Source organism: Chenopodium quinoa, unplaced genomic scaffold (genome assembly GCF_001683475.1).
Source record: "Chenopodium quinoa cultivar QQ74 unplaced genomic scaffold, ASM168347v1, whole genome shotgun sequence".
In the NCBI taxonomy this organism is placed as follows: Eukaryota; Viridiplantae; Streptophyta; class Magnoliopsida; order Caryophyllales; family Amaranthaceae; genus Chenopodium; species Chenopodium quinoa.
The window spans coordinates 719,608-746,475 of NW_018743066.1; the positions used below are offsets into that span (position 1 = coordinate 719,608).

The 26,868-nt window shown below is 39.7% G+C and overlaps 1 protein-coding gene across 1 annotated transcript; it reads right to left on the reverse strand.

The window, feature by feature from the left end:
* Positions 1-554: 554 nt before the first annotated feature.
* On the reverse strand, positions 555-17,057 carry LOC110731244 (tonoplast dicarboxylate transporter-like). Its single transcript, XM_021911087.1, has 6 exons — positions 16,323-17,057; positions 14,254-14,734; positions 13,612-13,655; positions 13,106-13,201; positions 1,551-2,061; positions 555-1,009 (listed from the first exon to the last, which is right to left on the reverse strand). The coding sequence occupies exons 1-6, from the start codon at positions 16,779-16,781 to the stop codon at positions 939-941; spliced, it is 1,662 nt and encodes a 553-aa protein (XP_021766779.1). The 5' UTR covers positions 16,782-17,057; the 3' UTR covers positions 555-938.
* Between the last annotated feature and the right edge of the window lie 9,811 nt (positions 17,058-26,868).

Genomic DNA, 26,868 nt, shown 5'->3' on the forward strand with positions numbered 1-26,868 from the left:
CATCGTGTGATGTCATGTCCTTCACAAGTGGAAATTGTCTCCTATGCATGGGATCCTAGAACATTTAATAGATACATTTCAAAATATAGTATTACCTTATAATGAATAAAGATTAGTTTAATTCTAAAAAATAAATGTTAACATATCACATATTGGTACAAATGTACAATAGTACACCTTAATCAATTGCAAAGTAAGATACCATATACTCCCTATGAAATATGGAATATTATTTTATGAAAAGTGCACCCTTAACTCAATAACTGAAAGTAGTACCTCTTCGACTCTTTGTGAATACATCCCCATTTGTTTTAAAGAATAATACGTAAAAGAAAAAGTAAGCTTATTTTAGCCTAAACGTTCTTTTTTGTCTTAACTAAAAAATATAGAATTAGGCTTTGCAATATAGTAATGAGTTAATGACATATTTTAAACGTTTGTGAATACCCCCATTTGTGGATTATGCTTGAACTTAATATTAGGTGGAATAACGAACAAGATTAAACTTAGCTTGTCTCGTAGCAATGAATTGATACAGTATTAGATTTTTAGTATAAGTTGTCATGCAATTATCTCGATATATATATATATAACTGATTGTTTGGAATTTACAACTTTCTATGACAGATATTCTTGGATCCTTCAAGATCATTACAAGCTAAGCTAGCTACAATCTGATCCTACTACTCACGGCGAGCATGAAAAATTACAACTTCCCGATCAAACACAGCCTTAAGAATCCGAAGACATAAATTTTCTAGGGTGGTAAATAATATGCATCTTTGGGTCTTAATAAATTGGCGCTGATCATATAGATCACGCCCTATTGATCGATATAACACTTTGGCTAGGGTGGCTCTGTTGATCGATATAACACCTTATGCCCTGCATCATCCACCAGTAATTCAGTATACGTATCGGCGAGCAGCTGATCAAAGTTATAATGCTTGTAGGCTGCGCCAAGTTAACGGGTAGTTCACCATTTTATCGGTACCAAAAACATAGGCTCCTGCTCAAGAGAAATGTGTTAGAAATTAAATTAGTCTTTTTTCATCTATATTAGAGTATTACATCAAATCTACTTATAGACAGTACATAGGATAGAACTATGGAATGGAAGATCATGATTAATAATATAATATGATTGTGCGTGACTTCATAATTTTTCATACATTACAACTTCACATATTTAAATCACGGAGTACCATACCATGGTCCAAGCTACTACACATTTAATAAGTGTTCGAGGGTACCAAACTTTAGTTTTAACAATCCATTATCAAAGCTATATTACCACTTTCGGAGTCAATTGATCCCACTTTAATTTACAAATTTTGGATGATGGTGTAAAAATGTTTTGGAAAATACTTGTATTAGAGATTTGGAGTAACCATCTGACCTCAATAAAAACATATCAAATCTTTACTGACCTCACTTAATTTTTTTATTTTTTATTTTAAAATCCGTCACTAAATTTAGTCATATACATACCTTTAAAGCAAATAAATTAAGTCATAAACTAAACTAGAAGTTAAAAAGAAGTTGCTTACCAAGAGTAGGCATTAGAACAGACAGAGCAAGGGTGCCAAAAATCTTCAAAGGGAAGCCAACCTTGAGCATATCCTTGATCTCAATATGCCCAGTAGAAAACCCAACGACATTCGACGGTGTTCCGGTTGGAAGCAAGTAAGAAAATTGTGCTCCAATTGCACCAGGGACCATGAGTAAGAGCGGGTGCAAATGCATGGTTTTTGCAATTTGTATTAGCAACGGGATCAACAATGTTGTGGTGGAGTTGTTGGAGGTGAACTCGGTAATCGCTCCACCAATGAGGCACACCACCGGGGCAATCGCCCAAAACGGGGCGTTCTCAAGGAAGTCCAACGCCTTGGACAGGACATCTGCAAGGCCGCTTGTGCGGACACCTTCGGCTATAGCGAAACCGGCTCCTAATAGAAGGACTATGTTCCAAGGTAGCTTCTTGCACTTGTTCCAATCCATTAGTTTTTCTCCCTTTTGCCTCTTGTTTGGTATTATGAATAACAAAGTTGCCATCAAAACCTAAACATATATGTAGTCTAATCAGTTCAAGCTATAATGGTTGAGTATTAAGAGTGATGCTATGTGCAACATAAAATTTTTTAGGAATTCCAATTCTGTATTCTAAAATTTCTGTTTTCATATGAACATAGTAGTTAGTAAGTTAATATTTAATCTTCTATAATGTGTTACAAAGTATGTATGTTAAGTATATGATAATTAAAATTTAGTATACAACACACATCTCTATTCCAATTACACATTGTTGAGCCTTTTGGTTTTGATGGACAAATTGACAAACTCGACTAATGAATGTTTTGAGTCTTTGGTGAATAAAGGATTCAAGCAAAGTTCGTTCCGGAGTAGGAACTTGGATGCGGAGTAGCATTCTTTAAAAAGCCTCGTGCAAATCTCACGTTCTAGTTTTAATTGTGAGCACTCAATAATATAAAGTCGGAAAGGAACTCAATGACTTATGTTAAAGACTACTGGAATAAAAGTTAGTTTTAAAAGATAATTTCTTAAAGAAAAGATAATTTGTAAAAGTTTTAATAAAGATAATTATCGAAGATAATTATCTAGTTGTTTTAATAAATAATAAATTTATCTTTTCAAATAAAATCTTTTTAAACAAACTTTTGATAATCTTTTAAATAAATATTTGATAAAGTTAGCAAGTGGTTTTTCTGTGAGAAAATCTTTTATACGGCTAATGGTTATCAAGTTGTTAGGATAGTGGTTTAATTAGATAAGGCTAGGAAACCTCTTCATGATCACAATCTGTCAAGATAACTCCACAAGTTGTTAGTGGGTTGTTGACATGTGGACGTGATTATGGTGGAGGTTAATGACTAAGCCTTCTCTATAAATACTCATGCAAACTATCTCAGAAAAACATAACTCTTGAGCATAAAAATTCCAGTAGCCATCTAATAACATAAAGAGAGTTATTTTCCTTCATATATTCTTGAGTGCAATAGGTATTTGTAATCACAGATTGTATTCAAGTACTTAGGGGTTGGGATTGTGAGTTTGTAAAGTGAGGTCAAGGAAGCTTCGTTGCTGAAGTCTTCTGTGAGAGTTGGGAACAAGTTCCTAATTTGTGGAACTTGTTAACGGGTTTGAATCTTCACTTGTAAAGAGTTTGATTACTTAGTGGAAATTTAGAAAAGCCTATATCTTCTCTCGTCACTATTTCATTTAGTTAAATTCCGCAAAAAGTTTTTAGATTTCACCTCAAATACAATTCACCCCCCCTCTTGTATTAGCCAGTTAGACTTTCAGTTGGTATCAGAGCAGGAACTCAGAACACGCAGGCAACCCTGTTGAGTAAGTTCCTGGAAAATGGCTTACACAGAGGAAAAGGAATTCGGGAGTACATCCATTCAAAGGCCTCCATACTTCAACGGCAAATTTTATCCTTATTGGAAGGATAAGATGGAAATCTTTATCCAAGCAGAGAATTATCAGGTATGGCGAATTATACAAGTAGGAGATTACGAAATTACGAAAACGAATGCTAATAATGAGGTAATCCCTAAACCTATGGATGAGTATGAAAAAACTGATTTTGAAAAACTTGAAATGAATGCTACTGCCAAAAAGTTTTTAATTTGGGGACTTGGACCCGATGAACATACTCGTGTCAAAGGGTGCAAGTCCGCAAAGGAAATTTGGGATCTTCTGGAAGTTACACATGAAGGAACGTCAGATGTTAAACGTTCCAAAATAGACATTCTTTTGTCTCAGTATGAGCGCTTTGAAATGGGAAACAAAGAATCCATTAAAGACATGTTTACTCGATTTAAAGGTATTACTAACGAACTAACGTGTCTTGGCAAGATAATTCCTATAGATGAGCAGGTCAGAAAAGTCTTAAGAAGTCTTCCAGACAATGACAGATGGAGAGCAAAGGTTGCAGCGGTGCAGGAATCAAAAGACTTCACCAAGTTCAATCTGGAACATCTTGCGGGTTCCCTCATTACTCACGAGATCCAGTCGAACAATCGGACTCAGGAGACTGTCAAAAGTCAAGGGCTAGCATTAAGAGCTAATGAAGAATCCGAAGAGAAGTCTGACATCGATGAAGAAGAAGCTGCAATGTTGGTGAGAAGGCTGAAAAAATTCTACCGTAACAACAAGTTTTTAGACAAGAAGAAAGGATACAGTAAAAGAAATCAGGAACCCAAAGCCAAGTCTTCTTGTCACAAATGTGGAAGCACCAACCACTTCATCAAAGAGTGTCCATTATGGGAATCTGAGAAAGGCAAGGGAAAAGAAGCTGATCAAAGCAGAAATTCCAAGCCTAACTTTTCTAAAACAAATTTCAGGAAAGCAATGATTTCCACGTGGGGAGAATCAAGTTCCGAAGAAGAGGAACAGGAACACACAGACGATGAAGTAGCCAATCTCTGTCTAATGGCAAAGCATGATGATGAGGTAGTCATTCAACCTAATTATTTGAAATCTCTCTCAAAGGATAAATTAATCTCTTTATTGTTAGAAACCTTAGATGAATATAAAGAATTATGTGCAAAACTAAGGCAAGCCGAAAAGGCAACTGGAATTTGTAGAGATCATGTTAAGTATCTGAATAGCTTAAGAAATGATGTTCAAGGCAGATTCTTTGAATTGTTAGATAAAAATATTATGCTAAAAGAATCCCTTGAAAGAGTCAAGAGTGAGAATATCATGCTGAATATTGAATTGACTCAATATAAAATGTTGTGTACTAACATTGATTCTTGCAGGTCTACTGAAGTTCCTTTAATCATGTTTAATAATGAACTAGAGCATGTTAAGAAAGAGATAAAGGAAACCAATGATAAAAATGAGAAACTAGAAAAGGACCTAGAAATTGCAAGAAAAAGTAAAAATACAGCAAGCACGGGTGTTCCCAAGTGGGTAAAGGAAGCTCAGACAAAAAGAACAGAAGGTCTAGGCTATGTTCATAAGAAGAAGTCCACTGGAAAGAAAAAGAAATATGTGAACTTACCTAGTGAGACCGTTTGTTCTTTCTGTGGTAAAAAGGAACATCGCAGTGAAGAATGTACTAAGAAAGCAAATCTGTACAATAAGAATGTGAATTATGTTTGGCAGAAGAAATCTGATTTAAATGTGTCAACACAGGAACCCATGAATGAAAGGGTTCCTACTACTAACTCTTAATTTCTTTTGCAGGTCGAAGTGAGGGGGAACAACCAGTGGTACCTCGATAGCGGTTGTTCTAAGCACATGACAGGAGATGAATCCAGATTTCTCTCACTGACGGCCTATACAGGGGGAACAGTGACCTTTGGAGACAATAAGAAAGGCAACATTGTTGCTGTTGGCAAAGTAGGAAGGTCAAGTTCCCATGCAATTGACAATGTATTTTTAGTCGAGGGTTTGAAGCATAATCTACTCAGTATTTCTCAGTTTTGTGATAAAGGAAACTTTGTAAGCTTTTCTTCTGAAAAATGCAAAATCATCAACAATAACACTGGTAAAATCGTTTTGGAAGGAACTCGTAAAGGGAACACATATACCGTGGACCTTAACAAAGTTCCAAAATACAATCTATCTTGTTTAAGTGTTATTGAGGATGATCCACTTCTATGGCATAAACGTTTTGGACATGCTAGTCTTTCATTGCTTGACAAATTAAGGTCAAAGGACTTGGTAATCGGATTACCTTCTATCAAATTCCTAAATGACAAAATTTGTGAAGCCTGCATCAAAGGAAAGCATGTTCGATCATCATTTAAATCAAAGAAAATGGTAAGCACCACAAAACCATTGGAACTCATTCATATGGATTTGTGTGGCCCCGTTAGAATTCAAAGTAGAAGTGGAAAAAGATATGTCTTAGTTCTTGTGGATGATTATTCTAGATTTACATGGGTCATATTCTTACATAGTAAAGATGAAACTTTTGATATGTTTATGACTTTCTTGAAAAAGACACAAAAATCAATAGGTAATCAACTTATTCATATGAGAACTGACCATGGTACGGAATTCGAAAATTCCAAGTTTGATGAATTTTGCAGAGAACAGGGAATAAGTCACAATTTCTCAGCGCCAAGAACACCACAACAAAATGGTGTGGTTGAGAGGAAGAACCGAACATTGGAAGACATGGCAAGAACAATGCTAATAGCAAGTGGGCTTCCAAGAAATTTTTGGGCAGAAGCCGTCAACACAGCATGCTATATCGTCAACCGAGCCATGCTCAGACCAATGTTGGACAAGACACCTTATGAACTGTTAAAAGGGAGAAAACCTAATATTGCTCATTTAAGAGCTTTTGGATGCAAATGTTTTGTTCACAATAATGATAAAAGAAATCTTGGAAAATTTGATGAAAGGAGTGATGAAGCAGTCTTTTTAGGATATGCATCTAATAGTAAAGCTTATAGAGTTTACAATAAGAGGACTATGTGTGTAGAAGAAAGTATACATGTGATTTTTGATGAAACTAATAATTATGGTTGTATACAGGAATATGAAGATGGAGATTTTGAAATTGGTCTCACTCGTTCAACAGACCAAGATGAAGAATTAATTCCCAGAAAGCAGCATGTTCGAATTACTGAAAATACTAATAAGGAACCTACTGAAGTTCCAAATAATACTGAAGCCTCTGATCAAAATACAGAAGAAACAGAAAATACAGAAGGCGAAGCAAATGCAGAAGCAGAACACCATGAAGAAATGGAAGAAAGAGCAACTCAAAATAACACTTTTATACCAGCTCAATCATTCCAACCAAAGCCATGGAAACATCAAAGGTCACACCCCCTGGATAAAATTATAAGTGACCTAAGCAAGGGAACTCAGACGAGATCCCAACTGAGAAACTTCTGTGCATTCAACGCCTTCTTATCAACACTGGAACCTCGAAATCACAAAGAAGCCTTGGAAGATGCTGATTGGATTGTTGCCATGCAAGAGGAATTAAATGAATTCGAAAGAAACAAAGTGTGGCACCTTGAACCCAAACCAACAAATCAAAAGGTTATTGGTCTCAAATGGGTATACAGGAATAAGCTAGATGAACATGGCACAATTGTAAGGAACAAGGCAAGATTAGTTGTTAAAGGCTACAATCAGCAGGAAGGTATCGATTTTGAGGAGACTTTTGCTCCTGTAGCTAGATTAGAAGCAATTCGTATTTTAATTGCATTTGCTGCATTTATGGGTTTTAAACTTTATCAAATGGACGTCAAATGTGCTTTTTTAAATGGTTTTTTAAAGGAAGACGTCTATGTTGAACAACCACCTGGATTTGAGGATCCAAACTTTCCTAACCATATTTTTAAACTTGATAAAGCACTGTATGGATTAAAACAAGCTCCAAGAGCATGGTATGAAAGACTTTCAAAATTCCTTTTACAAAATGATTTTAAAAGAGGAAAAGTTGACAAAACTTTGTTCTTAAAATCAAAAGGAACTCATTTATTAATTGTACAAATTTATGTTGATGATATTATTTTTGGTGCAACTAATGAATCCTTGTGCAAGTACTTTGCTGATTTAATGAGCAGTGAGTTTGAGATGAGCATGATGGGGGAACTCAACTTCTTCCTTGGGCTCCAAATTAAGCAAACTAACGAAGGAATAATGATCCATCAGCAGAAATATGTGAAGGAGTTATTAAAAAATTACGGTATGGAAAGCACAAAGATAAACCACACTCCCATGGGAACAACCACAAGGTTGGACCAAGACCCCAAGGGAACTCGTGTGGATCAAACAAAATACAGAGGTATGATTGGTTCCTTGTTATATTTAACTGCCAGCAGACCTGACATTTCGTTTAGTGTAGGTCTTTGTGCTAGATTTCAATCGGATCCAAAGGAATCGCATCTAACAGCCGTCAAAAGAATTCTACGATACTTGAAAGGGACGGAAGACTTGTGTCTGTTTTATCCAAAAAGTGACTCGTTTGACCTAAAAGGATATGCTGATGCTGACTATGCAGGAGATTTGGTCAATCGTAAAAGCACATCAGGTATAGTCCAATTCTTAGGCTCTTGCATGGTTTCTTGGAGTTCCAAGAAACAAAACACTGTTGCTCTATCCACTGCCGAAGCAGAATATGTGGCTGCTGCTGCATGTTGCTCTCAATTGCTATGGATAAAACAACAGTTGCGTGACTATGGCATTATTTTAGAGTGCGTTCCTATTCATTGTGATAACACAAGTGCCATTTGCATTTCTAAAGATCCAGTACAACACTCTAAAGTTAAGCATATACATATAAGGCATCACTTTTTGAAAGATAATGTTGAAAAGGGCTTAATTAAGCTAGATTTTATTTCTACTGAATTTCAAATTGCTGACATTTTAACTAAGCCTTTAAGCAGAGACAAGTTTGAAAAGATGCGTGTGGAATTGGGGATGCTACGGCTCAAGTGATTTTTGTTTGGAACCCCTAAGGTAAAATCGGATGTAACTAACAATGCTACGCTCAATCTTGTGTGAATAACACAGCTGAAATTACCCAGGGGAAAGATTTGTGAAGTATTGAAAAGTCACTTATACATACTTTTAATATGTTAAAAGTATTGAGCCATGTTGTTTCAAGTTCCTTTTTCATCATTCTTTACTCTCTGTATCATGATCACGTAAATTATCATCATAATTTACAATCAATCTGCTCTCATTTATCTTTTTCGTTTTTTTTTATTTTTCTTCTTGTTATTTTCTTTCTTATCTTTTATTTCTATCTTATTTTTTATTCTTATCTTTTTCCTTCCTTATTTTTTCATGATGAATTTTTCTATTCCTCATAGAATTCAAAAATACAAAAAGATCTTATTTGCTACGTAAGATAAGAAGCATGTATATCAACTTCTTAACTTACGATTTTATTTTATCAACATTGAATTAGATGAGTGCAATTATTTCACCAAATTAAATCCTACTACCTCTAAAACTACCCCACTACCTCACAGTTTAAACCGTCACTTTTCTTTCTCACTCCTCCCCATTAAACTCTTTTTCTTCTTTTCACTCCACCTTCACCTATCAAATCAATTAAATTCCCCATACACTCCCATAACCGGCCTCACTCTCTCTCCTTCCTATTCACACTATTCATCTTCTCCTTCCCTTCATTTTACCTTCAACACCATGAAAACCAACCGAAACACCACCCCAAAAACCCGATCACCACCATTCAAACCCTCCTCAAACACGGGGTCTCCACAACCGGTGCCAATTGCGGTGGTGCATCCATCTGCTCAGCCAAAGAGGAAGGCTAAGGCTGTGAAGGGCGGCGACAGGAAACGGCGCGCAACCACCAAATTCCCATCATGGAATTACACTCTCGGATATCACATCAACTATGATTGGTGTGTGGCGAGTAAGTTCACTGAATTTACTTCTTTAATTGATTATCAAAAATGGACTCACTTGTTCCAGAATTGTTCTCATTACCCTGTTTATCCTAAATTTATTTATGAGTTCAAAAATACCTTTCAATGTGATAATGGTGTGTGCTCGGCCGTAGTTAATGATATTCCAATTTCGTTTGATGCCAATTATCTTGGAAATCTATTTCAAGTTCCTGTTAAAGGCTATTGTTCTTATTTAAAGCACAAACAATCTGTAAACATTGGCCATAATGATGAATGCAAAATCCTTCAATTTATTGGAGGAAATCCGAAAGTGAAAACTACTCACCATCATGCCCTAACACCCCTTCATAAGCTACTGTTTACCTTCACCTGGAAGGGTATAGTACCCCGTTTACAAAAACGGAGTACCGTATCACTCTTGGATGCCTCCCTCATATTCTGTCTTGCATGCAAAATACAGATTAATTTCCCTGCTCTAATGATTGAACACTTGAATTTTTATGCTCAAAAGACCACAATTCCATATGGCTCTTTCCTTACTGTGTTGTTCAAATCTTTTGGTATTGATGTTGAATGTGAATCCCCAACATATCTCAAACCCGATAATATCCTCTCTGAACAATCATTACTTAGACTGAGTCTTAGGCTTACAAATGGCAAAGTATGTTTTGTGCCTCGGAAAGGAGGGGAGAAAAAGAAAGGGAAAGGGAAAGAAGCTAAGGAAGAATGTGATGCAAGCAGTGACCAGGGTAGTGAGGAGGCTAGTGAGGGTGCTACCACCTCCAGTGATTCTGAGGGAGATAAGGAAGAAGAAAAAAGTTCTAACGGAGAGAAAAACAAAGAAAAAATACTTGAGGGAGATGTGCAAGGAGAAAAACAGGAAGATTCTGAGGGGGAACATATGGAAGTTTCTGAGGGGGAAGCTCGACAATCTGACTTACATGAGGGGCAGGGAACTGATCAAAGTGAGAGGGAACATACCACAGACTCTGAGAGCACAGCTGGACCACCTGTCATTCCTGTGTTTACAGGGGGCCTTAGAAGGAGTAAGAGGAATGTGGTCAAGCCTGCCCTTTCTACTACACACCCTGTGACTGTAGAAACCATCAGCTCCTCAGACAAATCTGATTCCACCTTCAAACCTACCCAAGTTCCCTCTTCCACTGAACCCTCTTCTATTCCTGTCTCACCTACTAGGCAGCCTTCTCATTCACCTTCTCCTCCTCCATTTCAGCCTACTGGCTTTGCTGCTTTCTCTGGAACTCGTGTGTCTGTTTATGATTTTCAACAGGTTCAAGCAGATATGGAGAAGTTGACTACTCTGGTGAGCAAGAAACTGGAGGAAATGGCCTCGGAACTGCTTTCTCTTAAAGGCCAGGTGCAGGCTCTGGCAGATTCTCAAGCAACCGGATTTGCAGGCGTAGAGGCAAAGCTTGCACAGGCTGAAGGCAAGTTTAGTGAAGGCAACAAGGAGATCTTGGAAACTATCAACAAAGTAGCCTTTGAGGAAGTCGAGGAAGACTCTATTGATCCCACAAATCCAACCCTTGATCCTACCAATGCAGCCTCTTAAATCCTTGATTGCACTTATTCTAATTTCATATGTTGAACAATTTTATTTTGGTTTTGTTTAATCTCTCTGAACTTTGGTTTGTACGCCTTTATCCTTTGCTACATTCTCTATGTTCCTCTTCTATTTCCTAAATCGGAACTTGGCTCGTATTTTTCATATGATTGTGTGTGTTTGCTGATAATTTGGTACCTAACTTATTTTTGCCTTGCATTATTTGAGCTCACTATTCCCTACGTAGTCTAGTGGGAGTATAGCAAAATGTTTTTTTTCAATCTTTTGATAATGCCAAAAGGGGGAAAAGACAAACTTCATGGCGGCTAAAGTGTTTACCAAGGAACTCACACATCGAAGGTACAAACTTTTGCCAAGTTCAGTTTTTAAAGTCTTTGTTAATTTTTCTTTTGCTCAGTTTTTTTAAAAAAAAAAAAAAAAAAAAAAAAAAATACTTTTTAATATTTTTCTAAGTTCTTTAATTGTTTTTTTTTGTTTTCATGCCTTACTCTAAATTTTTGTTGCATGCCTGGATGATTTTATTTACCTAAGTTTGTCAATGTTTGTCATCATCAAAAAGGGGGAATTTGTTGAGCCTTTTGGTTTTGATGGACAAATTGACAAACTCGACTAATGAATGTTTTGAGTCTTTGGTGAATAAAGGATTCAAGCAAAGTTCGTTCCGGAGTAGGAACTTGGATGCGGAGTAGCATTCTTTAAAAAGCCTCGTGCAAATCTCACGTTCTAGTTTTAATTGTGAGCACTCAATAATATAAAGTCGGAAAGGAACTCAATGACTTATGTTAAAGACTACTGGAATAAAAGTTAGTTTTAAAAGATAATTTCTTAAAGAAAAGATAATTTGTAAAAGTTTTAATAAAGATAATTATCGAAGATAATTATCTAGTTGTTTTAATAAATAATAAATTTATCTTTTCAAATAAAATCTTTTTAAACAAACTTTTGATAATCTTTTAAATAAATATTTGATAAAGTTAGCAAGTGGTTTTTCTGTGAGAAAATCTTTTATACGGCTAATGGTTATCAAGTTGTTAGGATAGTGGTTTAATTAGATAAGGCTAGGAAACCTCTTCATGATCACAATCTGTCAAGATAACTCCACAAGTTGTTAGTGGGTTGTTGACATGTGGACGTGATTATGGTGGAGGTTAATGACTAAGCCTTCTCTATAAATACTCATGCAAACTATCTCAGAAAAACATAACTCTTGAGCATAAAAATTCCAGTAGCCATCTAATAACATAAAGAGAGTTATTTTCCTTCATATATTCTTGAGTGCAATAGGTATTTGTAATCACAGATTGTATTCAAGTACTTAGGGGTTGGGATTGTGAGTTTGTAAAGTGAGGTCAAGGAAGCTTCGTTGCTGAAGTCTTCTGTGAGAGTTGGGAACAAGTTCCTAATTTGTGGAACTTGTTAACGGGTTTGAATCTTCACTTGTAAAGAGTTTGATTACTTAGTGGAAATTTAGAAAAGCCTATATCTTCTCTCGTCACTATTTCATTTAGTTAAATTCCGCAAAAAGTTTTTAGATTTCACCTCAAATACAATTCACCCCCCCTCTTGTATTAGCCAGTTAGACTTTCACACATGTAGCGCATGTTCTCATAGACTGAACTGAACTGAGCTAAGCTGAAATGAATTGAATATTTTATAAGAGAAGGAAATTAGGAGCTAAACTGATCTGAACTGAAAATAAACGTTTGAGAACTGGTCCACAGTGAACTTACACAAATCTCTATTCTATGAAAACAAGTTCATGTGACTTTTGTGATCAAATTATAAACTACTGTGATTGAAACAAGTTGATGTGACTTTTGTGATCAAATTATAAACTACTATGATTGAGACAAGCACATGTCAACAACGTGGGAGAGTTTGCCCAAATACTATACAGTCCACCGAATTTAATTGTATGCATGTAAGAGTAGTTACAAAGCTTATTCTAAGAATTATTTTGTACACCATTTTTATAAGATAGTCATGATAGACGTTTAATTTATGGATGAAATTTGATTGTCAAAGTTAATTAGGATGATCTCAAAACTAAAAGAAAACCTAAAATTCCCTTATAAATTTTGGTTATTAACGTTAATTAATTGTATTTACATAAGATTACAATGCAAGTACTTACACTAGCAGTGCCATCACCAGCTCTTCCTTTAAAAAGAGCTCCCCATCCTGGTAGTTCATCTGTCAAGTTCCTTGTCATCCATAGCACTATTAGCCCCTACATTCCCAAGGGGAAAAAAAAGTAAAAATTCATTACTTATGAATATTTACAACAATTTAGGTTATCAAACATACTGTAATTAATTTAAGTGTTATATACGGTCCATAAGTATAACCATTAAAAATTAATGTGCGATTTTTTTAATTATTATTATTGATCATATTAGCATTTTAATTTATACATTTAAGGCTTATTCTAATTGACTGAAATGAGCTGAACTGAACTTATTGGAGCTAAGCTGAGTTGAACTGAACTAAACTGAATATTTTATGAGAGAAAGAAATTAAGAACTGAACTAAAATGAATTTATTAGAGTTGATCTGAAATAAAATAAAAATAAGCTGAAAAGAACAAGCTCTTAACTCAATCATTTTAAATTAATTTTGAACGAAGAAAATATTACTTACCGAAAAGACGGACAACACCATCTTTTCTTCGAAGGACATTGGACCTGCGTCCCCATGAAAATAGTAAACAATCAAATTATCCCTTGACAAGAGTCAATAGTCAAATAATCGATTTGGATAAGTTCTAAATCCAACTTTCATACTACGTGTACTTTGTACATAAATATAATTAAACTAAGCCATGTATATAACATACCAACTACCAAGTGTGACATCTTCAAAGTTTTGGATAAGATGCATCTCTTATTCTCTTTCCTACTTGTCAGCTTAAATTTAATCAAATCCATCTACCACTAAGAATTGTGGTAGAATTCATAATTATCCCTTTTACTCTTTTAGCAATAAAATATTTGTCCTTTGTCAAAAAAAAAAAAAAAAGTCAAACTCTACTTAAACATTTAGTCATGTACTCATGTACTTAGCTAAGTACTTAGATATATTAACAATATATGATTTTATACTTTCAATTCATCTATAACCCATAAGTTAAGTGAGTTTTTATGGTCCGAATTTTACGACTTAAATCAAGTTTATGATAAATTTAAAATAAAAAGACTGTTTAATAAAGGACGTCGGAGTTAAAAGAAATCTAATTTCACTAAATAAAAGAATTCCGTAAAGATCAGAGTATGTGTATTTTACCTAGCGAGTCAAGTTCTGCTTGGAGATGAGCTTTATCCAAGTAATTAGAAAGAACCCTTGATGAACCTCTTTCACAATACAAGCAACAAAGAATAACCCACATAAACAATAAGATTACGACAGCCAAAGGAAACCCGAAGAAGAACCAAGTGTTGAAACTAATGGGATTTGCTTCAGGAAAATAACTCTTCCACATCCCAACCAATATCAGGTTGACACCTGTCCCAGTTAAAGTAGACATTCCGCCTATAGCCGCAGAGTATATCACTCCAAGGACCACTGCCCTACAAAACTTGTTCACGGTGTCGGATTGCCCTGTCCTCGTAGTCGGAAGTCGTTGTAAGATTCCGGTGGCCACGGGCATCATCATCACGGCGCATGCCACGTTGTGCATCCACATGCTGACAAATGCCGTTGTGGCACAAATCCCAAGTAAAAGTAGAGGAGGATTTACAGGATCGCCACAAAATAATATAGTTATCTGTACATGTATTCGAAACATCAAACATTTATCTTAATTGGTAGGAAATTAGAACATGCTTCTAGTATAAACAAATGAGTACATACATATAATCTAGATGGTTAACTATGAACAATGTATTTCATTAATTTAATTATACAAATTCGTACTAATTACAGAATAAAATATTGTTAATTTAAAATAATGATTATTATAATAAATTGAAATTGATTATTCTTATATTGGCGGATCTTGGCCGAAAATATTATAGGGGCCAGGATTTTAATATTTTACTTCTTGTTCAAAACTGATCACTATACTCCAATATTTTATAAGTAAATATAGGTTATTTAAGTTCATTAACTAATTAATTATAATAATTTACGGAGGGCCTGGCCCCGAATGGCCCCGGTGGAAGGTCCCATTTGCTTATATAGTGAATCTTATTTTTCTAAGTTGTATTGAGTTGAATAAGGCTTTAATAATTCATAAGATATAAAATCATTGAACTATATATAAAACAAACTATTAGCACATGGAAATAATTTTGGACCAATAGAAAATTAGTGTTTGATCTTTCATATAATTTGATGTTATGAACAAACAAATAGACCAATGTAAAATGACCAAGTATCCCCAATCATGTATTGTATGTGCCAAGACTGCCAACTGCCTATCAATTGATTGGATGTAAATTATTACTCCGTATTGTATATGAGTGAGTGATAATAATGGAATCTATTTCTTGGCTTTTTTACTTCATTGCACCACCTGTCGCCTTACTATAATTAGTAGGGACTACAATTATTGTACTAAATTGTTTTATTACCACAGATTTTTATTAAGGGATACAACTAGAATAACATGTCTTTGTCAGGGGATGATTAATTCAAAACTCTTTTAATTTCACCTCAACTTTAAAGACTAATTAAAGTCATATCTCCAATAAGAATAACCAAAATTAAAATGTAAGAAAGACTAGAACTTTGATTCAATTATCCCCAAATCCTTGATGTTTATAAGAAGATTGACTTAGAGAGTAACAACAATTACAACAGTCTAATGTGTGTAATAGTGTCATACAATAATGTTATGGAGTAAATTTATAATGTTTTACGTATCCAAGTACGTAACACAATTAAATAGCTAAAATTGAAGATCGGGCAATAATAATCGAAGATCAATTAGTTTGTATGTCACAATTGTAAATTAGATGCCACCTTTCAACTTTTAAGATAAAGTACAAAAATCTTTTTATGTCTATCTTACTTTTCAACTATGTGGTGTACATTACTTACATATTCATATTGAATATTCTGCAAATTAAATAGTTGATTAACTCAAAACACGCAATCATCACCACCATCAACAACCCAAAATGGTGGTAAACTGGTAATTAAGACTAAGTCTATGAATGTATCAATTATGAATCTTATGTTATTAATATTGATCCAATAAGCTAGTTTAATCGGTAAAATTTTAACAAAAACAAACAATCATAAGCATGTGTCCTAATTAATAATTATACACATAAAAACTAGCTATTCACTATTACGTGTCAACAAATTTTAAAAGTGACAAGAAAATGAAAAAAACATTTAGGACTTACATTCAAGGCCAACCTCTTGTGAATATTATAATGTTCAACAGCAAGAGCAAGAATGAAGCTACCAAGCACAAGAGAAATCACATCATCCATGTAAGACTTAGCAACCACATCGGCGGTAGAGATTCCGAAAAGCGGGAAAAGGAACAACGGCGCCATGGAGGTGATCGGCATAGGGACGGCCATGGTTAACCACCACGTAAAAATCCATGCAAGAACACCCAACATATTTCTACTTGACTCCAATTCACCAACTTTGACCCACATACATATTACTCCACATAACAAAGGTCCTAGAACAATAAAGAACGTGTTAGGTGTGACGAGTGACGTGATTAGGGAGGTGGAACTCTCTTGATTAACATCGTTGTGATTGAGGGGAAGAAGGGGTGATTTAAGATCATTCGTCGCGATTGCTTCATGATCATCATCGTGCTTATGGTGATCATCTGTAACATTCATGGCTAGAAAATTATAGTGAGAGAAGTTGAGAGAAAAAGAAAGGAATTATAATGGAGGAAATGAAAATATATATATACTAACTAGGTAATTAATTAATTACGTATGAGAATAATAGAAAGAGGTGGGGTCTACTATTTATGGAATTTGGATATTGCTATTGGATAATATGAAAGAACATGGACTGCCTTGTTGTCTCTTGGAACTTTTATGACCATGAACTAATTATTTCATACTTTGTATAATATATGTTTTTCTAAGGAAATTTCATATTGTTTGATTTCATTTGGCTTTTTGATTATTTCTTTCCTTATAGCTTGTCTCATTAAAAGCTAGTTCAACCGTTAAATGATATATAATTTTTGTTTTCTTTCTTTGAATGAAAGATAACCAAGTAAAATACCCCCAACTCTAAATCATTCACCAATTTTTCAACATGTAGCGCAATAATAATAATAACTTTATTATTTGTCACCTGAGGGAGACCTACCACCAGGGAGGCCAAATTATTCTTAATAAATTACAAAGTATTTTTGATTAGGGGATTTTGCTCCCACCAATCGGAATGCGCCACGTGGGCCAATCAGGTCCTGCCAAGTGTCCCCCAGTTGGAACTGTCAGGGCTTGCCACGTGGCACACGCTTATTCGTCCACCTTGGACCTATTATGTCATGACACGTGGCATACTCCATGCCTAATGGAGAAATCGGCCACCCAGGCCCAACTTCCGAGGGAAGCCCAATCAGCCCTAGGTTAACCTAAACCTAGGATTGGCACGTTTCCCAAGGTTATAAATACCTCCCTTAATCCTCATTAAGGGGGATTACATGAATTGCATGCTAAAAAGCAGATTACATACATTAAACACTCTCACCTAGAGAGACCCAATCACTTTAATTTCCGCATTAATTACTCCTTAATCAAGTACTAACTTGACCGTCGGAGGCGGAGCTCCCACCACCAGGAGTCTCCGTTGTTTTGCAGGTACAGGCGTCCGGTTCCAGTCTCGGAATTGTAACTCTCCCGCAGGACATCAGAAAACCCCGAAACATTTTGGCGCCGTCTGTGGGGAGAGTACTTCTGAGATGGCATCCAAGTCTGTACCGACTCCTGAAGAGAGGCGTCCCCTAGACGACCCTCAAGTTCAGTCGGACCACGATACTGAGAATGAATTTGAAGTTGAAGCTCACACAGCTTCAGACGGGACCCTAAGGGCCCGACGTACCCGTCATACCGAAAGGAGGGAACGGGAACATCTTCAAACTGGAAGCGAGCCAGCAGGCGCACCGCCTGTTCGGCAGCAGCCGACTGATGGGTCTGCTCCCATCACAAGGAACGAACTCATGACCTTCATGAGGGACTTCAAGGGAGAAATTCAAGAGTTGATCAACAAGAAGCCGCCTGCTCTGGACAAGGAGCAGTCGGCTAAGAAACCTTCCACTTCACTGAAGAGGAAACCAGTTCAAGGGCGAGAGGCGACTCCTCATCCTAAATCTAGGAAGCGGGAGCCACCTGCCCTTGATTTCACAAAATACCGTTTTCCTACTCCAGGAAATAGGAAACCTGTTCGTCATATTCAGGCGGACGGGTCGAGGAAATCATACACAGACGCTCGGCTACTGCTAGAGCAGAAGAAGAGTGACCGATTGTCAGAGTCGGCCTCTACTTCAAACTTCCAAGACAGTCTGCGAAATACCTCGATGAGGCATACTCAGTCGTATCATGAGAGTCAGTCAGGCGGCACCTCCCGTCAGTCCGGCTATCATAGCGACCAGGCGGTACCAAACTTACCGTTTGTACCGCAACAACAGTATTTCTTACAGCCATCTCCGTTTGGTGGACATGCAGCAAAAAACGTCCAACCTATGGACTGACAGCTACGGTTGCTTAGAATTGGCGAACAGCCGTCGGCCTTCTCCAAGGAAATTACTGAAGCCGCTCAGCCGGCCAAAGTGAAAAATGTATTAGTAGGCGCCTATGACGGCACTACTAACCCAGAAGACCATCTGATGGCATTCACCAACCTGATGTACCTTCAAGGGTTGGATGATCCCACTTGGTGCAAGTGTTTCCCAGCGACTCTCAAAGGAATCGCACAACAATGGTTCGGCAACCTGTCGACTGGTTGTGTAAATAACTTCAGGACGCTTGCTTACTTATTCACCTCCAACTTCGCCATGAACATCCCTGCGAAGAAGACGACCCTTGATTTAGGAACAATTCAGCAGGGCGAGAAGGAAGGGCTTCGTTCTTACATCAGGCGGTTTAACCTGATGAGAATACAGATTCAAGGGTTACCGGATGAATTAGCCTATACTGACTTTTTCAAAGGTCTCAAAGACGGGTCGACCTTCAAATTTGATTTGGTCCGAAAGAGGGTGGCGACTCTTCAAGAGGCCTTGATTGAAGTAGAAGCCTATATACAGGCGACTGATCTTTGTAGTACGGGAAAACAGTCGGACGGGAAAAGGTTCGACAAAAGAGAAGGACGACAGAAACAGTCGTCAAACAAAGACGAGAAGAGAAAAGAGGTCTGGGCGGCTGATTCCTCTAAACAGCCGGCCCAGAAAAAGAAAAAAGAATTCAAACCATACTCCCCAAAGTATGCGTTTAACAAGGATAACCAGTTTATCCTAAAAGAAATCAAGGGACGGATCTCAATTGAGAAGCCGGTCCCCATGAAGGGTTCTGCAAACAATCGGAACCAAGAAAAATTATGTGATTATCATGAAGATGTTGGTCATCACACCAATGACTGCATCAGTCTCATGCGGTATCTGGACCGCCTGGCTGAGCAAGTTGATCTTAACACTTATGTCAAGAAATCTACGGGGAACACTTCCTCGAAAAAGCAGTCGGCAAAAAAGAATCAACAGGCCGAAAGCTCCGACACAGATGATGCAGTCGTCTACACCATTGCAGGAGGCTTCTCAGGAGGCGGCCCCACTATTAGGGGCAACAAAGACAACATCAGACGGTTAGATGTAAATTCCGTTCACCAAGAACGGCCCTCCAAATATTCATTTCCTGAGATTGTCATCACTGAAGAAGATCTAGGAGGGGTAAGAGGGCCGCATGACGACCCTATCGTTATTGAATGTAAAGTGGCCAACCAGAGAGTTGGCCGAATCCTCATAGATACCGGAAGCTCCTCAGATCTCATCAGTAGCAAATGTCTGTCGAAACTAAAATATCAGACTAATTGCATACATCCGGTATCCCACCCTTTAGTAGGGTTTGGAGGAGGAGTCGTCCACCCACTGGGACGAGTGGATTTACCCATCCGCCTGGGCGAAAAAGGGGAAGGACGACACATGGTAGTCCGGTTCCAGTCTCGGAATTGTAACTCTCCCGCAGGACATCAGAAAACCCCGAAACATTTTGGCGCCGTCTGTGGGGACGACCAACCCTGAATAATTCCAAGGCTGTTATAATCCCATCTCTTATGTTGCTCAAGTTTGAGAGGGATAATGGAACAGTCGGGTCCCTAAGGGGAGATCAGAGGATGGCCCGAGAGTGCTATCTCTCGGATGTCAATCCCACTGTTATGGCCACTGGGTCGAGTGGTGGAAAACTAGACCTTGACAATGTCAAGGAGAGTGCGCCTGTTCAAGAAGCAGGCGGCAAGAAGAGAAAGGCATCCCAGACAGGGGCCGCACGAAAAGATAGAAAATAACAATCATTGGCAGAGGAGCGGTCGGATGAATTCCGCCCTCAGCCGGCTGGTGAGCATACGGACCTGATCCTAGACGACTCGCGTCCTGACCGAACAGTCAAAGTTGGGACGACTGCTCTGAGAGTCCTAGGTGACGACTTCCACAAACTATTGAAAGAATAGAAGGACATCTTTGCATTCGAAGTCCATGAAATGCCAGGCATTCGTCCTGATCTGGCGGTACATAAACTGGCCGTGGATCCGAAAAAGAAGCCGGTACGGCAGAAGAAGCGGAACCATGGCGAAGAAAGAAGTCAGGCGGCAGCCGCCGAAGTTAAAAAATTACTTGATGCAGGGTTCATTCGGCAATGTTACTTCCCAGACTAGGTTGCAAATGTAGTGCTTGTTAAAAAACCGAATGGCACCTGGCGAATGTGTGTAGACTACACAGACTTAAACAAGGCGTGCCCCAAAGACAGTTACCCTCTGCCTAAAATTGATAACCTGGTCGACTCAACAGCCGGCCATGCTTTGATGAGCTTTATGGACGCCTACTCTGGTTTCCATCAAATTCCTTTATGGAAGAAAGATCAGGAGAAGACGGCCTTCGTCACTGATCAGGGGTTATACTGTTACACGGTCATGTCGTTTGGTCTTAAGAATGCCCCGGCCACTTTCCAGCGAATGATAAACACTGTGTTCTTTGATCAAATTGGGAGAAATGTCGAGGCATATATTGATGATATGATTGTCAAGTCTAAACTTGAGAAAGATCATCTGTCGGACCTCCGAGAAACTTTCTCCACACTCAGGCGGCACCATGTCATGCTCAATCCCAAGAAATGTGTCTTTGGAGTTGAGTCTGGGAAATTTCTCGGTTTCCTTATCAATCAGAGAGGAATAGAGGCGAACCCTGAGAAGGTGCAGGCGGTCATTGACATGCAGTCGCCTCGTACCATCCGAGAGGTTCAGAAGTTAACAGGTTGTCTGGCGGCCTTGGGAAGATTTCTAAGTCGATCAGGCGACAAATGCCTATACTTTTTCCAGGCAATTAAGAAAAAGGCAAGGTTTGAATGGGGGCCGGATGCTGAGACGGCCTTCCAGAAATTGAAATTTCACTTGCATTCCTTGCCGAGGCTGGTCAGCCCTTTGCCCAAAGAAGTACTCTACATGTACCTGGCCGTCTCTGATCATGCGTTAAGCGCTGTTCTCCTTGCTGAAAGAGACGGCTGTCAGCTCCCGGTCTACTTTGTCAGTCATGTACTGAAAAATGCCGAGTTGAGGTATCCCTTAGTGGAGAAATTTGGTCTTGCACTCTTCATGGCTGTTAAAAAATTGAAGCCCTACTTTTTGGCACATGCAGTCGTCGTGTATACAGACCAACCTATCAAGCGGCCACTGACCATCATGGAGTCGTCAGGCCGAATGATCAAATGGGCCATAAAAATACAGAGCCTCGAAGTTACTTTCGAGCCTAGAAAAGCAGTGAAGGGGCAAGCCTTTGCTGACTTTATTGTTGAGATGACTCGTCCTCCTGACTCTCAAGTTCCAGACCAAGTCTGGAAGGTATATGTGGATGGAAGCTCTACTTCAAATGGTTGTGGAGCAGGCGTCATATGTCAGTCGCCAGAGGGCGACAGGTACGAGTATGCTCTACGCTTCAGTTTTCAGGCCTCAAACAATGAGGCAGAATATGAAGCTTTACTAGCCGGAATCCGCATGTGCAAGGCGTCAGGGGCAAGAAAAATAGACGCCTGTTCCGATTCACAATTGATAGTGAGTCAGTACAATGGCGAATACGAAGCAACCCATCCGGCCATGATCAAGTATTTACAGGCGGTCCGACAAGCAATCGGCTCCCTTGAGGATTTCCATCTGATCCAAGTGCCGAGATCAGAAAACAACCAGGCGGATGCACTTTCAAAATTAGCATCATCCGCCTCCTGTGATACTCCTCGAATTGTTTTTTGGGAAGTAATGGAGAGGAGAAGCATCGAGGAAGAACCTATTGGAATCTTAGACAGAAGCTCAACCTGGATGGATCCAATCAGGGCATATCTGACAAACGGTACCCTGCCGGATGATCATCAACGGGCGGCAGCACTGAAAAAACGAGCAACTAGTTTTGAAATAATAAAGGGAGAACTTCACAAAAGAGGGTACCTTCAACCCTTCTTAAAATGTGTTACTCCAGAAAAGGGGCGAGAGATACTAGACGATCTTCACTCTGGTTACTGTGCTTCCCATATAGGCGGTAGGACGCTTGCTCAACGGGCAAGGCGGCAGGGCTACTTTTGGCCTACTTTAGAAGCAGATGCGATGGTGATGGTGAAAAAATATGACAAGTGCCAAAGGTTTGGCAAACTAATTCACCGTCCGGCTACTGACCTCATTACCATTCATAGCCCACTACCGTTTGCTAAGTGGGGCATGGATATTCTAGGTCCATATACGCCTGCTACAGGCGGAAGGAGGTACATACTTGTTGCCGTCGACTACTTCACTAAATGGGTAGAGGCGGAGGCTGTAAAGGGAATCAAGACGAAGGATGTAATTTCATTCATTTGGAAAAATGTCATCACTCGGTTCGGGGTTCCCATGTCTATGGTTTTTGATAATGGTCCCCAATTTGAGACGTCTGTTCTCAAAAGCTGGTTGGGTGACCAAGGAATTGCACACTACTTTGCATCTGTCGGCCGTCCACAAGCAAACGGCCAGGTAGAAGCCTTTAATAAAATCATCTCAGACGGTCTCAAGAAAAAGATTGAACGAGCAGGCGGCCTATGGGCAGATGAACTACCACATGTTCTCTGGGCCATTAGGACGACTGAAAAAGGGGCGACTGGAGAAACTCCATTCCTCCTAACTTATGGTGCGGAAGCTGTTCTTCCAATAGAACACTACGAGCCGACTCTTCGAGTAATGCTATATGACGAAGAGGCAAACTGGGAAGCCATGCGCCTGGCATTAGACTCACTTCTTGAAAGGAGGGGCAATGCTGTCTTGTGCCATGAAATTTACCGCCTAAGAATGACTAGATCATACAACAAAAAAGTACACAGGCGTCCACTCAAAGTGGGAAACTTTGTACTTAGAAAAATGGAAGCAGTTGGTAGGGCTAATGAGTCTGGCAAACTAACTCCTAACTGGGAAGGACCCTACCGAATCTGTGAAGAGGTCAGGGACGGTACCTACCGTCTGGGAACACCAGACGGACAACCGTTGCCTCGAACTTGGAATGTAGATAATCTTAAGAAATATTTCTTTTGAATGATGTAAATAGTCAAGGGCTACTTAATAAAAGTTTGCATACTTGATATTCAATTTTGTACTAAGAGGGACACGCCTACTAACAAACAGTCGGCTACTCTCCATTGAGTATTTTACTCTTAGAGGGGCATGTCGTCTGTACCTTTACAGTCGGCTACTCTCCATTAAGTATTTTACTCTATCTTCAGAGGGGCGAGCCGTCTGTACCTTTACAGTCGGCTACTCTCCATTGAGTATTTTACTCTATCTTCAGAGGGGCATGCCGTCTGTACCTTTACAGTCGGCTACTCTCCATTGAATATTTTACTCTATCACCATAGGGGCATGCTGTCTGGACATATAGTCGGCTACTCCCCATAGAAGAGGGCCGACTGGTTCCAAACACACAGCCACCCCCCTTATACTTAGCTAAAAATGATTAGGGCCTGGCCGACCCTGTGCCTAAACAGGCGGCTACCCTCCTCTTACTTAGCACATACGTTCACCAAGAACTAACCAAGGCCACAGGCCGAATGATCAGACCAAGCGCCCAGCCAACTGATCCAATCTTCAAAACTAATACGACCTGTCCCAACATCATAGCAGGCGTCCGGCGGCATCCCTCCGGATGAAATTCGTCGCAGAGAGCAGCTCTCTTTTGGGTGGAACATTGCTCTATAAACTAATTACACGGCACCTATACGACTGCCCCCAAGGGCAACCACGTAGCCGTTTTTGAGACAAGGATAACTGTATCACTAACCAAACCAGTGGTAGCAGTTAACATCTGAGTCAGATGACCGCCTGTATTACTTGGGATAAATGCAGGGGGTACCTCTTGAGTTAATAGCCAACAAACATTGGCGAATCAAGGGGTCTAGCCGGCCTCCGCCGCCTGGTACCTCTACTTCTCAAGCAAGAGTGACGGCGACTGAGTAACACCAACGTTAACTCATAGTCACTCCCTCAAACTTGGTATGGAACCTAAAAGGTTTGAGTAGACCGCCTGTTTTTTGGCAAACAGGGGATCTCAAACCCCTATTCCTACTAGGTAACCACTCGGGTTAATAGCCAACAAACATTGGCGAATCAAGGGGATCAGCCTAAAAGGTATGAGTCGTCCGCCTGTTTTTAGCAAACAGGGGCTCTCAACCACTACTCCTGCTAGGTTAACAACTTATGAGTTAAAAGCCAACAAACATTGGCGAATAAAGGGGAACAACCGGTACCCACCGCTTGATACCTCTACTACTCATTTACTTGGCAACTAGGTAACAATCATGTTTACTTGGTCAGACCACTTTCCTACTTGGTTAATTTTACAAATGACAGGACCGCCTGCCTAAAAGGGGATCCAGTCTTTAAAATGGTTTGAATACCGATTGGATAAATGGCCGACTGATCGTCTAGCCTGGAAACAGACAACCAGTCGTCCAGGGGCATAGGCGGCGTGACTAACTATCCGTACCTGTCTGCAACTATCGGCCATGTAAAACAGTCGGTATAGTGTACAATTGGATATCAGAATATTCAATACTTAAACAAATTTGAAGCAAGTAAAACAAAAAAATTCATTAAAAAGAGGCCGGTCGTCAAAGACCGGCAAAATATTCAGAGCCCCGGCCCCTTGACCGGGTAAATACAAACAAACGGCACGCAGGCCGTGGAAAGAAGACTTAAAGCTTAAGAAGGGGGCAGGTCTTCAATATTAGCAGCTGCCGCCTGGTCAGCACTCTTCTTGCTGGACTCGGCTTCAGCTGCATCCTTCTTTGATGCATTACCCCCAAGCGGCACAAGCGCCACTACCGGCTGCTCCTCCTCCTCCAACGTGTCCTCCAACGCCTCTTCCTCAGCAGCCGCCAGGATCTCTTGATTATACCTATCAGAACACTGGCGGTACGTTTTTTCCCATGAGGCAAAGTCGGCATTGGGGAAGAGGCGGCCCCAAGTCATGCGCTGGATTTGAGCAGAGTCTTCCATCATCTCCCGGACCAGCTCTTTCTTTTCTTGCTCGGCCTTTTCCGAGAGCTCCTGAGTAAGACTCTTCTCCTGGGTCACCAGGCGTTCCTTTACGTTGGCCAAGGATTTCTCCAAGGCTTCGTATGAGGACATCTTTTGGCGAAGAGGTCTCAGCTCGGCCTTGAGATTGTTGATGGTCGCCTCCAGCTCGATATTCCTCTTCTGGGCCGCCTCTAACTGAGCCCGGATAGCGGCGGTAGCCTGCGCCTGATAATAAAGAATATCAATGGTCAGAACTTCATTTTGAGCAATTTGAAACATTGCCTTATCACAGTCAGAGGCGGCCATAGCTTTTGCAGCCTTTACCTCTTTGTTCTTCCGGTCAAGCGGCTTGCGAAGGCCGTTCACTCGGAGCAGGGCCTAAGTAAAAAGGAACAGGCGTCAGTTTCCAAACAAAAAGAAAACAGGCGACCTGGAATTAGACCTAGTAAAGAAGGGAGCAAGTCTAAAATTTACAAAGACAATTTCATACTTCTAGGTGGCCCAGCTGGAGTTTTAGAAGAAGTGGCCGGCTGTTTCTCAGCCGCCACATGTTTCCTGGCAGAACCAGGAGAGCTCGCAACAGTCGTCCTCCGGGCCTTGGGGTCCGGCTGTTGGGAAGAAGAAGCTCTTGGAGCGCCCGTCTAAAAAAGAAGAAAAAAGTCAGTATATGCATAAACACAACTCCAAAAAGAGGGTGAAAGGTTTGAAGCCCACCAAGGGTGCCCCCTTGTTGGGGGAGTCGGTTGAAGACTGTTGCATGATGGAGGCCCGCAACATGGCCGCCGCAGTCTTGGAGGCGGTAATTTTGCTCATGGCGTCCGCTGCAAAAACAAACAGCAAAGTTAATAAAAGTTATAACAAAATGCACGGAACAGCAGAGTATTCGACAGGCCGACTACCTCTTGAGCACCGACTGCTGAGGCCACAGGCGGCCAAAAATTACTCGTCGTAGAGCCATTTGAAGCTCGGGACGCAGTGCAGGGGTACTTGCTCTCGTACCCCTGAAGTAGAGTTCACCTTCGACTCTACTTTAAAGAGTCCTTTATCTAGGATCTCTTTCTTAGCCTTGGGGGGAACAGGCGGCATGCTACGGCCGCCTGCAAGAAGGGGCGGATTCCTGTTCCACCTGTTGAAGCGCTTGTTCAGCTCTGTGTCTGAACTCTCAATGATGAAGAAGGTGCACCG